This window comes from Coturnix japonica, chromosome 4 (assembly GCF_054131305.1).
Source record: "Coturnix japonica strain WE chromosome 4, WE-NBRP24, whole genome shotgun sequence".
NCBI lineage: Eukaryota > Metazoa > Chordata > Aves > Galliformes > Phasianidae > Coturnix > Coturnix japonica.
Window position 1 is genome coordinate 24006219 of NC_140666.1, and position 14734 is coordinate 24020952.

The window sequence follows — 14734 nt, forward strand, 5'->3', positions numbered from 1 at the left end:
GATAGAGCCCTGTGCGGGACATGACTGCACACACAGCCGCGTCTCCCACGTGCCTTAACATCTCTTCCAGGACCTGCTCCGTGATCTCAGACTCAGCAGCCTGCAGCTCCCAGCTCTCCCTTCTAAGTAGATGCAATCACACAACTGAGAGGCTTGGCTGATACAAAGTTAATGAATGGTTTATAGGCCTCAGGAGTAAACTGTAATACAGAGTGGTCAGTGGCATCTCACAAACAAGTGAGAGGTTCCTTTTTGACTCGCTTGAGTTTCATGAAGTTTCAAAAGGCGAGTTAACATTTATATACACCCATCATCCCGTCTTTAACATCTATTTAGAAATACAACGTCAGTGAAAACAAAAAGTCCATGTAAAAGCATGGCTCGGAAACCAGTTCTTCCCAACTCGCTCACAAGTCGTATTTCCTTATTTACACACATCAAATAAATGTCAATATTGTTAATGACGCTTTACAGAGATAGGGAAACCGAGGTACAGAGAAACATGTTCACTAGGCAGGTTGGTGAGAGCCAGAAATACTCACACAGCCTGCTCATGTGACTCAGAAGCCACAAGAACTGCTCCCTGTCACCCTGAGTTCTGCTATCAATATCTGTGCTTCTCTGTCAGAAGAAAACCAGCCACTGTAGCAGTGCACAGCAAGCCCATTACTGGAGATACAAGACCTCAGCTGTAGGGTACATCAGTGTTAAGAGTGCAAAGCAGGTCTTACAATGATCTCAGGTAATGGTATTATGTTTCCTGAAAGGGCCCTGGCCTGGTGAGAGGCCTATTAACTGCAGTGGCACCAGTGAGAACCTGGAGGTTGTGCTAAGTTCCCAACCTAAGGAAGGGCTGTGGGTCCCAGAGTGCAGAAGTTCAAGAGGGAAAATAAGAGGATGTGTACATGGTGCTATTCTGCAGGCAAGGTCTGAGCAGCACAAGGGTCTGAGAAGCAGTTTAGCATAAAAATAGAACTTTAAGAATAGTGGAAAACATCGTAAGGCTCGTGGCTCTGAAATAACTCAGGTACACAGGAGAAAGGGAGAAAGATTCCCAGCAAGCACCGGAGTTTACAAGATTGTCATTCCAGTGTATTACGGTCTAAAACACAACAGCAGCAGCACATTTTCATTGCTGTGCCAAAGATGTGAACAAAATGAATAAGTCTCAAAAACAGAAGAGTGGATTCTGGAGTGTGAATGAACAGAGGCTAACGCTGCACCTGCAGAATGCCACATCCACACACCATCACTGAAGAGGAGATTCCAGTTGGAACACTTGCACGTTGTCTATCCAGTCTGCTTACCATTTTCTGATGACTTCTTAGCACAAGTTACTTTAAAAAGAAATCCAATCTGAGCTTTCTTCATGTTTTGAAGATACCATTTGTACCTGTCTCAGTTTTCATTCCCTCTGTGAGTGGTTTATCTTAAAGTGGTTATCCAGCACCGAGAAGCAGCTAGTATAGCATCAGTTCAAGCTGCAATAGCATACAGTGTGTTTGGAGCAGTTGCATCTCTCCTCCTCCTTGGTGCATGCTCACTATTTTTACTGTTTGCATCCATTCAGCAAACGAGATAACAGTTTCTTCATCTCCCACATCCTGCAGTCTCAGCACTAAAGCCATACAGCTCACTGAGATGCTGGTACCTGCGCTTCAGCATGATCTTTCTTGCAAAGTTTCCGAAGAAAAGGCTCCTCCGATGGATGCTCTCATGTCAGTTTTCAAGAGCTGATTTCCTCGGCTCCAAGTTTTCCCTTCGGAGGCGCTTTAATTCTCTCAGTTCTTGTGGCAGTAAACTCTGATCCACCCCAGGAGTCAGCTTGTAACTTAAAGGAGATTCAATATAACCATTTCTGTACAGACAGACCCGCTTGCAGAATTCAAAGGTGCTGAACATAACACCGAAGTATGGAACAATCTGATTTAAAAAAAAGAAACAAAGAAAAAGCAGCGTGTTATACCCATTCCTACATGTTTTTATAAAGGGAAACTTCTAGAATTTCAGGTTCGATGTGATCTGCTAATAGAACTGTGCTCACTTACGTGGTTAGAGTCCCCTCAGACTCAGCTAGCACCTGCATCATGCTGAGGAGTTTGCTACTAGTACATACCTAATTCTAGCAATATCATGAGGAACATGGTTTGTGCTAGCCTGTAAGTTATTACAACTTCTCAAATATCTAAGCAAATACTAAGCAACCTCAGCAAATCCTAATAGGAAACACGGACTTTATTCTCCATAAAGCAAAATGATGAACAACTTTCTTCTTCTTCCCTGTGCAAAATGAGCAACCCTGGTGCCACATGCCTTTATACCAGACAAGGCAAGGCCAGCCATAGCTAAACCATTGCTACTAGTCACGCTCAGTTACTACTCAACAGCTGATCAGTAGTAACATGTAAAATATCTACACTAAATAATTAACCTTATGTTTAAGCTACCATGTTTTATTTCATGCTTTCACTTCTGTAAGGGCTGCAGTAACTGATAAGCATGTACTACTAATTCATTGCAAGATGCAGCTTTTGACTTCTGTGCAAGTGGTTAATACAAGAGCTATTGTTGTTATAGACAGGTACAATCTGTCAAATTACTGGAGCTCAGATGAGAAGCAGAACTTGTTAGCTGCTTTAAGTGCATCACTTGCTGTCCCCCATCCATACTCTGGCTTGTGTGTAAGAAACACTCCCTTTCCTAAGGGCATTCAAATGAACTTGAAAGAAGTCACACAGAAGCTGAACTTGCACCTACAGAAATATAACCAAACCTGTGATCCACAGCCGACTTACAACCTGCCTGAGGTTATACCTGCGCTGTGACTGCCTTTGTCTAGAAGCCATTAATAAGTATGGAGGGATGCCACATACTTTATGACTTCAATTGCGCAAGAGCGTGCCTTAGTTCAGTGATGAAAACAAAAGCTCACCTTGAGCAGGCTGGGTGTGAGGCCGCTCCAAAGTCCCAGCACACCTTTGTACTTCATAGTCTGCCGAAAACAGTCAGCCATACCTGTGAAATGGACGTCCACTGCACCACAGTGAGGGAGCCACGGACTCTGCGCCTGTTGAAGACACATCCAGAGAGGTTCACAGCAAGCAGAGGAAAATGGGAGTAATGAAAAAGTAAACACCTTCTCCATTCTGGTAAGGAACAGACTGATGTGGATTCTTCTGTTAACCAAGAAGTATCAACTATTTTGCCTTCACAAACTGAACAGAGAGGGATTTCACTCTCTGAGAGGTACAAAAGGGAGCAGTAATTTCCACCAGGGCTTCCTTTTGCTCCATGTCACTGCTCACATCTGGGAGAAGCATTTCAGAACCCTGGCAGCGGAGCACCAGCGGGCGGGAAGCCTGGGAGGGAAGCCAGGAGCAAGCTGCCTTGACTCCTTCTGCTCAGGCCATGTTTACACTGCAACAAGAAGAGCAAACTGCACTATGCACTGAGGAGCAACAGCAGAGATGGAACACCACATCCCAGCACAGGCTGTACAAGCCCACTGAAGGCTGCAGGCAAGCAGCTGGTGCCTGTGCTCTAGTATCTTTGCTACGTGCTCAGTTCATCCAAACCAGTTAATGTCAGCTCGGGAACATCCTGCTGGACTGATGCTACATTTCCAATTGCAGTGTAGACTGTCCTGGTTCACAAGGAGGAAGTGTAGTGTGTCATTTTTAACAGCAAAATCCTTCCTTCATTAATCTCCCACTGTGTTAGCACAGACAGGGCAACATGACCTCAAATAATCCCATCCTCACCCATCTGTGCACATGCAGCAAGCTGTGGGTTTGTTCTGCATTGGCACATCAGGGTCACTCGATCATACCCACATCAAGTAACAACTCTCAGTCAGGAACGTGAGGGGACCCCAGGATACAACCTGACGATTGGTACATACAGCTGATCATCACAGGGCAGGAGTTTGATAAGAACAGGACAAGTACCACTAATCGGTTGGTGAATACGGATATTATTATCTTCTCTTTTAGCTGAAACACCACATGATATAACATTTCTTCCTTGCTTGGTCAAAGTAACCCACAGCTTCTCAGAGCTGCTAACCCTGTGATGACAAGCCACTTGTTAACTGACAAGTGGTGATGACATTTTCTACATGCCTGAGCTATAGCATTTCAAACACTTGGCAACTTAGATGGTAAAAGTGAAAATAGATCAAGGCTCGTGCTACAGATATACCAGGGAAGCCGCTAAACAAATGGTTTAAAGGTTATTGTATCCTGTTGCATTGCTGGCAAGTCTACAGCTAAACTTTAGAAGCAAATGAAAACAAACAAACAAAAACAAGAAAAAGAAACCAAACAAAAACATCCAAACAAACCAAAACCAAACGGTTTTTATCTGGTGGCTTCTGGATCTCCTCGGTCATACCCTGGCTCCTTTATCCCAGACACAAGTAGGGCTGAGGATTAACCTGTGGTCTTTTACACTTGAAGCAAAAGGATTCAGAAGTATTTGCTTCTCTCTGGACTTTTTTCAACAGTGTACACCTGATTTGTGAGAGAGGGATCACATTTCTGGGGGAAGAGCAGTTGACCTGCTCTCATCACTCAGCCCCTTTGTGTCTACATTGGCCTTTCCCGTTCCATGGGGATATCATTGTGTCTGCAATTCCCATCTCTGGTGCAAGTTCCCACAGCCTCCTGGTTTATGGCTCAGAGAAGCAGATGTGATTGGATTTAACTGACTGGACTTTACAGTATTACCAGCCCTGCCCTTACAGAAAGATCAAGGTAACAGAGCTACCTACGCTGGTAGCCAAGGGTTATGCACGTGTTCACTTCTGCTCCCTTGCTACAGGGGAGCTGTCTGCTTGGCTTTTTCACTTAAGAGGTAATAAGGGTTTAAAAAGCAATAGCTCTCCCCCACAGAGAGAACGATGGTAATTGAGAAACTGCTCTATGAAACTGCTCTATGAAGACTTTAATGATTATACCATACAAGATGCTGAGTGCAGCAACTGAGATTTCAGGGACCAGTTCCACTAAGAATGGTAACATTACCACCAGAGGTGCTTAGATGAGTGCCCAAATGGTGGAGATACCCTTAATAATGCAACAGTGGTCATAGGAGATCTGGAATCAAAATCCTTTTCTTCTTTCTGGCCTATGAGCCAGCGTCCACAAGCTTTTATGGTAAAGAAGGTACAGGCAGCAACACAGTGAAGGGGAACAACTTTTTGAAAGGCTTCAGGAAAGCAGGAATGCTACTGATGTGGACCTTCCTTCCTTTTTAAGTCCTTTTGTGATAGACAGGGCATGACCTGCCAGAATTAACCGCAGGAGTTTAACTTAATCCCCTTAGTTACTGTATACAGCACAAAGGCACATATAGATTGATTTTGATGATAGTATTCCTGCCTACAAAACCAATGCTGGCATTCAGTAAGGGTCTGCGTGCAGCGAACACAACACAGTTAAAAAGGAACAGGTAAGTCTTCTTCCTAGCACTGAACTGCTCATGTAGCCCACTGCAGCTGCAGTGAGACCTGTGCCACTCAAAGAGAAACCATTTTAATCTTCCCAAGGCTCTCAGCAGCAAGAGAGGGACAGAGCAGAATGCAGACACGTGGTCCCCTCCATCCCTTTGCAGATACAACACATCCACACACGATTCAGGACTATTTGGTTTGCCACTATCTGAATTTGCAGGTTAAAAAGTGATTATTTGGAAATATTTCTATTTCACATACTGCTCCTCTTCCCCTTTCTGTTTCTAAAAACTGCATTGGTACAAAGCTGTTATTCTTCCCATTTGACTGTGCAGTGCTGATGGCACACTATGGCAGTGCTATTACATCCTACAGCAATACTATGCAGTACTATAGCTACCACAGGGAGGTATGCTATTCTGATGGCAGATACAGTAAAAATGTTTGGTATTTATATATTTTCAGAAGATCTGGAGTCCTACATTGTTGATCCATTACCAAAAGAAACTCAGAAAGACAGGAAAGCATTTTATAACGCAGCACACAAGTTCATGCTCTTAATCTGGAAGCTAAAATAAGAAGTCTTTGTGTTTGCAGCCTGCCCTAATGAGGACACTTGTAAGAGGCAAGTGTAATTGCAGTTCAAAGGAAACCGAAGGACAGATACTGCAGCTTTCATTCAGGCTAATGCTACTGCAGTCAACAGAAACTCCACTGTAAAGGCTGAATGCTTATCAGAAAGAACTCAAGAGATAACTGAGATGCGAACAAGTATTAATACTGGGGGGGAAAATGTAAAGCCATTCTCCCTTCCTAAAAGACAGCCTTATCTAGGTGTGACAGTCTTTTCTGTGCTGTTGGTCTAGTAATACTGACTGCATCGGAACATAACGCCCAGTGAAGGACCTCGGGCATGCAATAAGGCAAACAATGACCAACTAGGAGGAGGAAATCATTGGCAGCACACTGCAGCAAAGCAGCTGAATGACAGCTTCCTGCACTCTAAGAACATGTTGTCCTTTCCTCTCCAACCTGAACTGGGGCCAAATCTCTCTGTCTTGCTGAAATTATTGGCACTGAGGGTGCAAAGTTTACTGTTTACTCGAAAGAGTTTGCCCCAGCTTCAAATACACCACTGCCAAGCCTGTTGTATCCTAAGGCTCTGTGCTCTGTTGCAGAATCCCTTCCTAGCTACTGGATCCGAGCTTCTCCTGCTCTTAACACTTGCACTACGAAGAAATCTTAGACATTAAGAATACAGAGCTTCTTTTCCTAAAGGTGGCAGTGCAAACTTCTTGCATGGAGGCTTTGGGGTCGTTTCAAATGCGTGGTGATGATTCAGCTTGAGCCTTACAAATAGGAGCACACATTTCATGTACATGAGCAGTGATTTTCTAAATGGCATAAAGCTGCAGGCAGGCTAGCTTGTTTCTATGCAGCACACAGCAAAAAGCAACATGAGTTCCCACATCTCGCCCTGCCTTTGTAGGAATTCAGGAGAAAATGAATGTTTCTAAAGAACTGGGGCTTCACTGTGGACATATTTTCATTATGTGGATGAGGTACAGAACACTGTAACAGAATAAATCAGATATAAAAGAGGAGTATCCACAAAGTTTGAGCTCCTGTATCATTCCAAGCACAGACGTGTTGCAAACCAATACATGGCACTCATGTCAGGGAATAAGAGTGGTGGCTGTTGCTCTGGAGACATGGCCATCTCCCTGCTGAAAGTGATGGGGCCATGGTAGCCACAGGGTGCCCTAACCCTGCCTTCCTCCCACAACTAGCTGGGTACAGCATGTTTTCCTGCTTCGTTCTGGAAGACCACTGCACTGCACTGCAAAGCTCCTGCTGTAATCCAGCTTGGAGTAAGTATTAGCACAGCAGAGCTCCCTGGATGAACAGGGTTAAAGACTCACAGCAGAAGCAGACTGGCCCAGGGCAGACCTGGCTATTACATCAGAGCAGTTCTACTTCTAAACCTTATTTACCATTTCCCTTCTTTTATCCAGTTTTCCACTGGCACTGTTCAGTGTTTCAGCTTCACAGGCAGCCAGGCCCTGAGTTTCTCTCCTAGGGAAGTCTGAGGATTGGAGAGAAACATGTTGGAGGTTAGTTCAGATGTACAAAATCTACTTGAAGCAGTTACAGAATGCAAGGCCCGCAGTGCTCTCATAAAGGTGTCCTCAGGCACTGTCTTGCTGTGTATTCCAACCAGCACTTCCCAAAGCAGCAGGGCACTAACCCTGCAATACCCTCAAAGGCTGCGCTATGAAATATCTTTGCTGCAACACCAAAATAATAAGAATGCTGTAAGCTGAAAGCAAATAGGCATAGGGGGAGAAGGACACAGGGACAAAGGAAGGGATTTTACCAAAATCAGAATCTGATTTTTATTAACTATTTGTTAATAGAGAAGCCAGGCAGGTCCTTAGTTGAAGTAGCACCCAGAACATGCAGTCCTGAACCCTGGCAGCAAGTAACTACAAGTGCCAATATTGCTCCTTGCTGTCTCACAATTTGCTCCACTTGGTGGCCAAATGGATCCAGCTCTGAACATTTTCAAGGCTCAGGCTCCTGTGCAGTTCACTGCTGCACGGTCTCCCTGCACAAAGACTGACAGCACGTATGCTTCTGAGATGTCATGTGAACCACATGACCTGAAAGGCACTTCTTATTTTTAAACTGGGTCATGACTCCAATAACATATTCCCATCTGAGAGCACCACAGATCTCACACACACCAGGGATACTGCAGCTTGTGAGCTTCCTGAGGCTGCTATGACTGCACTACTGATTCTTTAGGTTACAAAGAACTCAAAGCATTTACGTCACTTATAAATTTAACACCTGCAGAGCATCCTGTGTTCCAAAGGACCAAAAAAACCCACAAACCAACCCCTAGCCATTGACAACCTCTCTTCCTGTACTGTAGATCTACAAGCAGCTGAGGTCTGACTGATTCACTTCTGTCACTGAACAGAGGCCACTTCATGGGCGATGCATGGCAGCACTCTATGCTAACCATGAACAATGAACCTGTTTGTTTGCAGCAGCAGAGGGAATTCATAGCCTGGATTTTAAAATAGAAGGATCAGACATATTGAACACCTTACCCTGAGAGATGTCCTCAAAACTTAAGGATGTTATGCAGTCAACACCAAAAACGTGCCAAATCCTGTAGTATAGTATAAGTATGCTTATTTTATTTTACAAGATTTTGATTGCTGTCCCTGAGTAACATCTTCCAGAAAAAGAGAGTTCAGACAACTTTTAGTTAAAGAAATTAAAACAAGCAATATCAGCAAAATATGAGCACAGGACAGAACTTCTGCAGTGCATGCAAAGTTTGTTCATATAAGCATGTGGGAGGTACCTGTAATAGCTGACGATCTGTGAGACTTTAAGGCCATCCTTGTGCATTTTGCCTCCAAAACCACACAAGTCACACATCAAAGTGGAGTGAAAGCTGAGAAGTGCCAGCCAGGGGCAGCTGAGTTTACCACCAAGGCCACATGCAGAGAGGGAAAGGCCACACTTGAGTATTAGTTTTGCATGGCCCTCTAGCATGTTTACAGATACTCAGCTCTGCACGTCACCTAGGGCTGGTGTCAGTCTACTAATAATATTCAGTATGGCATGTAAAGAGCTCCAAATCCAACCTTCTTGGCTGAAAGACCATAGTTCAGTGTACTATGTACTCCAGAAGGTCATCACAGAAAAAAAGATGATGTGGGAAAGGAGAATATTACCAGTGCTGCCCTTGGACACAGGCTCCTTTAGATGCACGTATTTCCAGGCTTAAAAGTATTCTTATATGCACTTAAATGAGCTGACAAGATAAAACTGAATAGTATTTAGATACTGTGAGATGAGAAAGAAAAGGCAAAAATAACAAACAGTCAGAAGGATACACAGATTATAAGATTTTGGTCAGAAGCTGAGAAAGCATTAGTCAGGAAAGTATTTAATGCAGAACGTCCCTCTGAACAACCCTCTTCTTCCATATTCCCCTTCTGCAGATGCACAACAGCCATATGCCCATGCTGAAACATGCATACAGTACCTCTTAAATCTCTAACATGCCAACTGGGAGCAAAGTGAAAAGAGGAAGACAAAGAAGTAAAATTAGAACAATCACAACAAAGAGCGCTCACATTCAGTAAAACTCAACCACACTAATTGCTTTCTTAAACGAGACATTAATTAAAGTTCATTTACCAAACAAAGCATCTTTGAAAAAAGAATAAAATAAACATGATAAAGATAATTCTAGCAGCAGAGAGGAAGAAACCATGGTTACAGTGAAAATCCGACATCATAAATCATCACCAAAGCAAAGAGGGAGAACTGTTCACTGGCTGCTCTCACAGATGCCAATGACAGAAGCTGCTGACATAAGGACTGTAGGAGTCAGATGCGTAAAATGAGAAAGGATGAAACAAAATGATTACAACAGAGACTAGAAATAGTACTTATGCTTCCTCTCGTAGCAAAATTTATTCTGCATCTCTGCATACAATTCATGCTTTTTTAGATGAGGAGACAGATGGAGCTGACTCTTCAAAGACTGCCCAGCATGTCAGGTAAAGATCTGAGCTGCATGTTTTGGGCTCAAGCTTGTGCTCAGTGCCAGCATCAGAGAAGATGGATTAGTTTCTGAAGCTCCTGAGACTACCTTGTAACTCCCTTCTTCACCATCACAAGTGGGTTCACTGGAAGTTGTCTTTGGCTATATACTTCCTTCATCTGATATGGACCTCTACAACATGCAGGGCTCCTCTCCATATACAAAACTAGTGTTTATGACTTCAAAACCAAGCAGGACACTCATATGAGGTTCTATGGTGGCTAGATGCTTCAGGACACCTCTCTTTTTATCAGCTAGAAAATGGAGTCACTGAATGGAAGCTGAACAGAATAAAATGGCTGAGGAAAACAAGAACTCATAGAAAAATATGTGTTCCTCAAGATCCATACCATGCTTTATATCAGTTTGGGCACAATTTTCAAGACATCTCATTTCCAGACAGGCCTACGTGAGTCACTACCAGTATTAGATGAGTTATGGGCTATCACATCTAGACAGCAGCATTCTCTCATGCTGTCAGAATAAACTGCTGGACAGGTGTTTTCTTCTCTAAGCTTGGGAAATCATTACTCAGTTGTTGCAACACATCCATGAAGAAAAAAAACTATCACTGAGCATTTCTTTGCTTCAGACATATTTTTAACATATCTATTTCCTACATATTTAGGAAGTTAATCCAGTTCCTTATTCTGGAAGTGTCAGGCATTCTAAGCATCCCATTGGCAAAAGAGCACAGCCTAGTGGCAACAAGATGAATGATGCCCCCCTTGCCTGTTGAGACAAAGCTGGACACAGAACATCACCCCATTCACTCCTGGATCTTACTTCTGAACTGACTATGGGAACTGAATAACTGAATGTTTAACTGTCAGGAAAAGATTAAAAGGGAAACAATGCGTTACATGTTTTCTTTAATCTTCGGGCAACAATACTGTTGTAAGCCTGAGGATTAATAGAAAAATAAGTTGTAGGAAGAAACTGACTTTTGTTAATCCATTTATATGGCTGAAAAAATAACCCGTTTTCATTCCCAGAACCTGCTTCTTACCTGAGATGTTTTATGAGATACTTGATGAAAGGGCTCAGCTTAAAGTTTACCTTTTGCACACATCAGCTACATGAGCTGGTCTCAAAAAAGTCACTTCTGCTCAAGTCCTTTTTTACAAGGTGAAAAGAGGGCACTGAATGCTTCTGTGGTACTGGATCTAGGCTGAGTCTGGAAAAGGGAAGCCTGAAGAAGAAGAGGGGAATTCACAGCCTCCATGACCTTTTGCTAGCTTGTGACTTAACCACCAGAGGATGGGGAAAGGGAGATTCCTATAATACTGCCACACAAAATGACATTGTTTTGGGTGAGAGAACAAAAGCCTCCTGTTAAATTTACAGTTCCATGAACTGGGCTGAACGAAGGAATTAATATGCCATAGCCAAATAGCCACCAAAGAATGACAACAATTCGCTGTCACTCTACTGGTGAAGCTCTAACAAAAAGATGAGAAAGATGACAACATCAATTGAATTATGGCAATGAGAGAGAAGCTGTAGGGTGCGAGGTTTTCTGTTTGGTTTGGCTTTTAAGCATTCTAACTAAACTTCCAGGAAAAAGAAGCAGCAAAATAATGGGAGCAACTGTGAGGTCACCCATTAACTACAGGAGTCAGATGGTTCTAATCCTTCAGATTTAATATGTGCTGAGCAAGTTTCATGTGATTGATTATCAGTATGTATGCCAGGCATAAACAGCAGACACACCAACATTGGAAATGACATGGATGTCATTCATCCTAGCTAATACCAAATGAATGGAATGCTTGTATTCGACAGAAGATTTGACAGTTCTGAACAGTGAGAATTTGACAGACCTGTATGAAGTAGTAATAAAGCAGAGTCCAAAAGGAAACACAAATCCCATGGCATACTTGAACCTACACTCAAAGTGTAACAGTCTTAAAACACTCAATTTTCAGATATTTAAAAACAAAGAAAAGACAAAAAACACAACCCACCTAAACCAGAGCCTTTGTAGCCTATGTAGTACAAGTAACAAGGCAGTAATGGCTACTCTCATCCCAAGCTCCCGAAATAGATTCCTATAACAAAGTATAGCAACATCAGCACTTTGTACCTGCATCTTCCTCTTGACAGTCTCAAAGGGGAAAGAAAGTGTCTGCGCTACAGCAGCTGCTACGCAGCCATTTATGAAGTTCTGAAGAGGAGTAAAACAAACCATGGGTTCTCGCCAGATTTTGTCCAGACTGATGTAAACAAAGAATGAGCCCGCAGAAAATGGGACAGCACCTAGAAAGCAAACCATGCAGAGGTTTTATTAGTGTACTGTGCACAAAGGAAACAACTCTCATTACATAGCCTAAATAAACAGTACAAACTGCTGCCAGCTTACTTCTCACATTGCTCAAATTAGATCAATATTTAGAAAAACTAGCTGCCAGTTTGCCATCAAACCCTCACAGTTTAGCATCTAGTCATGGTGACAAAGGCACATCTTTGCATAATGAAGTTGTCAAGTCTCACAACAGGTCAGCTCTTCTCCAACAAGTTCCTTCAGATCAGTACTGTTGTGCCTTGCAAACCCACATACCTTCCATGGAACAACACTGTCATTTGTTTTGAAATCAAGTGAGCAAGCAAACATGTGGTATAACTACAATAAGCAATGTACAGTTAGGTCATTTTCCCCATTATTATTTACCTAATATAGCTGGTGTAACACCACGATAAAGTGCAACGAGTCCTTCTTGATGATAAATTTTGTAAAAAGCATGAAGAATTCCTTCATAAGATGGTTCCAGTCTGTTCTGCACAATAAGCCGGGTTTTAATTACATCAGTGGGGTAAGTCACAACAGTTGCAACCATGCCAGCCAGGCTTCCTGCTATGATAGCTCTCCAGTGGGAAATATGGCCCAGCTCATCCGTGAAAAGTATAACAAGTCTACAGTAAAAGCATAAAAGAGATATCATTAGTGGTAACAGAAAGATAAAACCCCACCATGAAATAAGAGGGCAGATTGTTCTTGATATAATTACAATCACAGTATACAATCCTATGTAATTGTTCTGCTCGCAAGCTCCTCCAGTAGCAAGAGTTGAAACCTGGATAAATACTGAATCCAAAACCTCCCTGTATTCTCTAACACAGCTCCACATGTGCCATTTGCTTTACCTGCAGCATTCATGAGCTCTGATGCTTCTAGTACCCCAATGAGCTTTCTGAGGCAGCTTGTGTAGCTCCACCTGCACTGCAGTTCGCAGTGCACACCGAATGCACAAAGTTTGAGTTGCAATCCTGTGCCGGAGGTCCAGAGCACCAATTCAACAGCAACAGGCTGAAAATCACTGTAACAGGGAAGCCACCTGCATGAAAAGCTCTACCAACAGCTGCCCATCATAGACACGGGTCTCCAGCTTTTCACGGAAGGCATTCAATGGCAGGGCCTTCTGAGAAGCCCCCTGCCTACCTCTGCTGCTTAGCCTGGCAGAGCTGAGCCAAGTGACGGGGCACACAGCTTCTCCTCCGGGTCCCGAGCAGCTCGGCGTCCCGTGCACACACGATAGGAGGCTGCGGATGAGCCGACGCTGCCCAGAGCGGTCCCAGCGGCCCCGCTCCCCCCGAGCGCGGCCCGGCCCATGGATCCCCCCCCATCTTACCGGCGGGAGGCGGCGATCTGCAGCGCGCTGTAGGGGCAGAGCCGCAGGCAGGCGGTGAGGTTCCCTTTCCATAGGGCCCGCACGCCCTCGGTGCGGCACAGGCCGCGCCCGGCGCCGAGCAGCCCCCGCCCGCAGTGCCAGGTGCCCACCTGAGCCAGCACCGTCAGCAGCTCCAGCGGCGCCGTCAGGCTGAGGCTCATTGCGCCCGCCAGCCCCGCACAGCACAGCCGCTGCGGGCCGCTCAGCCGCCCGTCCCGCCGCCAGGTGGCCATGGCCCCGAAGGGTGAGCACTCCGTGAGGCGGTGCCGCAGGACGGGCCCGCCCCGGTCCGGGTTACAGGGCGGAGCGGAACAGACCGGTCGCGGCTGAACAAAACAAGGGGCGGCCTCGTCGGTGGCCCCTCAAATCCACCGAGGCAGTGCGATGCGGCGGTAGGAGGTAGAAAGTTTGAATCGGGCAAAGTCGTTTAAAGGATGTCCAGCAATAATGTCTGAGTGCTGAGTGAGCAAATGTTATGACTTTGGTACCCATCAATTACTTCTTATAGGCATTCTCCTACTGAGCACGCATCTGCCTAGCAGACAAGCAAGGGAGACCACAGCATGAAGTAAGCAAAAGGCTGTCGGTTGGACGGTCACGATGCTAAAAGGACGACGGGCCGTAGAAGAGACCATGGAGTAGAGGACTGGAAACCTCATAAATCACTACCTCAGATAGGCGTGTCCATGTTAATTGTCTCGCATGTAACTGACGAATATGTAGTATCTGTGGAAGTAGAATGGACTCTGAATCATGTAATCTTTGAAGCAAAACTTTGCTGTTAAGTGTCTACGCTTCAATTTCTGGGTTTCAGAAGAAAGTTGCAGGAGGAGAGAGGAGACACAGGCGGTGCCCAAGGGCTGCGCAGTCAGGCAACTGCAGCGACCTGCTTCAGAGGGGCCCCTCTGCTCAGCTACTGGTCACTAAACAGACCAAAAACTTGAAGTTTAATCCTACCCACACCCACAGCTACTCAAACTG

The 14734-nt window shown here is 44.5% G+C and overlaps 1 protein-coding gene across 4 annotated transcripts; it reads right to left on the reverse strand.

Annotated features, from left to right (window-relative positions):
- Positions 1–158: 158 nt before the first annotated feature.
- On the reverse strand, positions 159–14015 carry SLC25A43 (solute carrier family 25 member 43). 4 transcript variants are annotated; one of them, XR_014945700.1, is made up of 6 exons: positions 13715–14015; positions 12757–12998; positions 12172–12344; positions 9522–9532; positions 2933–3067; positions 159–1923 (listed from the first exon to the last, which is right to left on the reverse strand). XR_014945700.1 is itself a non-coding variant. In XM_085546341.1 (5 exons), exons 2-5 carry the CDS (start codon positions 12920–12922, stop codon positions 1720–1722), a joined length of 678 nt encoding a protein of 225 aa, XP_085402467.1. In that variant the 5' UTR covers positions 12923–12998; positions 13864–14015; the 3' UTR covers positions 159–1719. The 4 variants fall into 4 exon arrangements, 2 of the variants coding, with proteins under 2 accessions (XP_085402467.1, XP_015716290.2); XR_014945701.1 differs by having other exon boundaries at positions 9522–9544; XM_085546341.1 differs by lacking the exon at positions 9522–9532 and having other exon boundaries at positions 13864–14015.
- Between the last annotated feature and the right edge of the window lie 719 nt (positions 14016–14734).